Source organism: Rhagoletis pomonella, unplaced genomic scaffold, assembly GCF_013731165.1.
Source record: "Rhagoletis pomonella isolate Grant_MI unplaced genomic scaffold, Rhpom_1.0 Rhpom_scaffold_00007, whole genome shotgun sequence".
Classification (NCBI taxonomy): domain Eukaryota; kingdom Metazoa; phylum Arthropoda; class Insecta; order Diptera; family Tephritidae; genus Rhagoletis; species Rhagoletis pomonella.
Window position 1 is genome coordinate 19,682,569 of NW_023458561.1, and position 2,118 is coordinate 19,684,686.

The 2,118-nt window shown below is 36.1% G+C and overlaps 1 protein-coding gene across 1 annotated transcript in view; it reads right to left on the reverse strand.

Annotated features, from left to right (window-relative positions):
- Positions 1 to 2,109, reverse strand: part of LOC118742417 (diuretic hormone receptor) — a 47,630-nt gene extending 45,521 nt beyond the window's left edge. Inside the window, exon 1 of the mRNA XM_036474480.1 lies at positions 1,818 to 2,109. Within this exon, the coding sequence (XP_036330373.1) occupies positions 1,818 to 2,088 (271 nt within the window). The 5' untranslated portion in view covers positions 2,089 to 2,109. The remainder of the gene's footprint in view (positions 1 to 1,817) is intronic.
- Between the last annotated feature and the right edge of the window lie 9 nt (positions 2,110 to 2,118).

Below are 2,118 nucleotides of genomic sequence, written 5' to 3' on the forward strand. Positions count from 1 at the left end.
TTTTTTTTTTCAGTTCAAAATATTTGTTTAAGGATTTTAAAACGGATATGTTTCGTTAGCATATAAATGGACCTACATATGGGTACATATTATGCAGTGAAAAAGGAGTTCAGTTACGTTGGTAACTATAAATCACTTTACTAAACTCGTTTCTCAGTTTGTAGATGATAGACTTTGTTAAAGCTTAAGCTTGGTTACTACAATTCATGCCCGACATAATTGTAGGACCACCCTTTGTTCTTTAGAGCTTCTAGCGTGTTGGAGCACTCTGCGAGTGGCTTTTTGCAGATGTGAAAATGCTGGTACCAGAGTGGATTAGCAGCCAAGTGTACAGCCTCATATGGGGAAAGACGTCAGCAGTTGGGATGAAAGATTGCAGAAGCACAAAGAGTCCAACTGCAATGACATTAATTTGTGGCACAAGCCAGCCACGCGCATCCCGAGATGCATATACATACTTATGTAGATATGTACTAATAGCATGTATGCACATTAGACTGCATCACTCCCCATACAAAAAAAAATCGGTACTATTTTTCCATTGGAATTATAAAATCTATTATATTTTAAGACGTCCAACAAAATTTTTCGAAAAAATATTAAGATTTAAGTGAGCTGGACCAGTTTCAAAATACCTCCAAAAATGGAGTTTTTTATGAATAACAATAGTTTCTTAAAATTTTTTTTTGAAAAAAATCCCCTCAAATGACAAAACGGTTAAAGCTTAAAAAATTTGCATAAAAATATTTTTAAAAAATTAAAAAAAAAATTTGAACGGAATAGTAATGATGAGATTTTTGATGCTGTTTTTTAACTTTTTTCAAAGATTGGTATAAGAAAAACTTGAATAACTGAGCCTAAACTCTTCTGATTTAGACTTAAGAGCTGTCGGTGGAAAGGTATTTTCTCACCCTTTTTATTTCTTTGCTAATAAACTCATTCAAAGGATGAAAGAGAAAGGTAGGATGAACGAACGTCATTCAAAGATGAATTAAGATGTGTTGGTATTTAAAAAAAAAAAATTGGGACACGAATGATTTTTTTTTTGACAGAAAAAAACTGTGAAAATACCTTTCTACTGAGATCACATAAGTCTCAATCAGAATAGTTTTAGCCCAGTTATTCAAGTTTTTCGTAAATCAAACTTTGAAAAAAGTAAAAAACAGCATCAAAAATCTTATTCTTACGATTCCGTTGAAAAGATTTTTAAATATTTTTATGCAGGTTTTTTAAGCTTAATCTGTTTTGTCATCTGAGTGGACTTTTTTCAAAAAGTTCTTTACGAAACTATTTTTATTCATAAAAAACTTCATTTTTGGAGGTGTTTTCAAATCGGTCCAGCTCACTTAAATCTTAATATTTTTCCCAAATATTTTGGTGAACGTCTTAGAATATAATAAATTTTGTAATCCCGGCGGAAAAACCGCAACTTATTTTGGTGATGCAGTCTAATGCACATACATATTTATGTGAGACCATGCATTCATTTGTGTACAACAGAATCCATTCATGCGTTCCCCAAAGCGTGCATTTCGACTCAGTTGTCGCTTTGACAAGTTACATTTGCTAAAGCCTCAGATGCCACAGAAGGAGAAATATATATGTACGTATGTTTAAATGTACATATGTATACGTATTCTTTAATAGAAACGCATTATGGGTTTTCATTTCAACACTTAAATGTTCCGCAACCGCGTAGACCTCGTAAATAAACCGGTTTTCAATAAAAAAATGCAGTAACTTTACGATGTTTACGTACTCACGCGGCACTTAAGCGCTTAGATGAATACCTCCATTAATTTGGCGTTAGTACTTACGCGAACTGTCATACTGGATGCCCTGGAACTCGTGTAGGCACGGTAATGCCGCCAAAGTGCCACGCGGCGTTCGCGGCCAACAAAGGATCGAGTCGAAGTGAGTGAGGCAGTAGGCACTGTCATTGCCGTAGGTCGTTGTATCAGTGTGCTGCTGCAGCAGGCACTGCAGTTCTGTGCTCTCATTAATTGCATCGAGGTTGTCGTAGGGCTCGAATAGCGTCTCGTCGTCAGCACCCACGCCCTCCACTGCACCATCCGTTGCGTCCGACATGTTGACCAGAATCAACACAGCCGGCTGGTT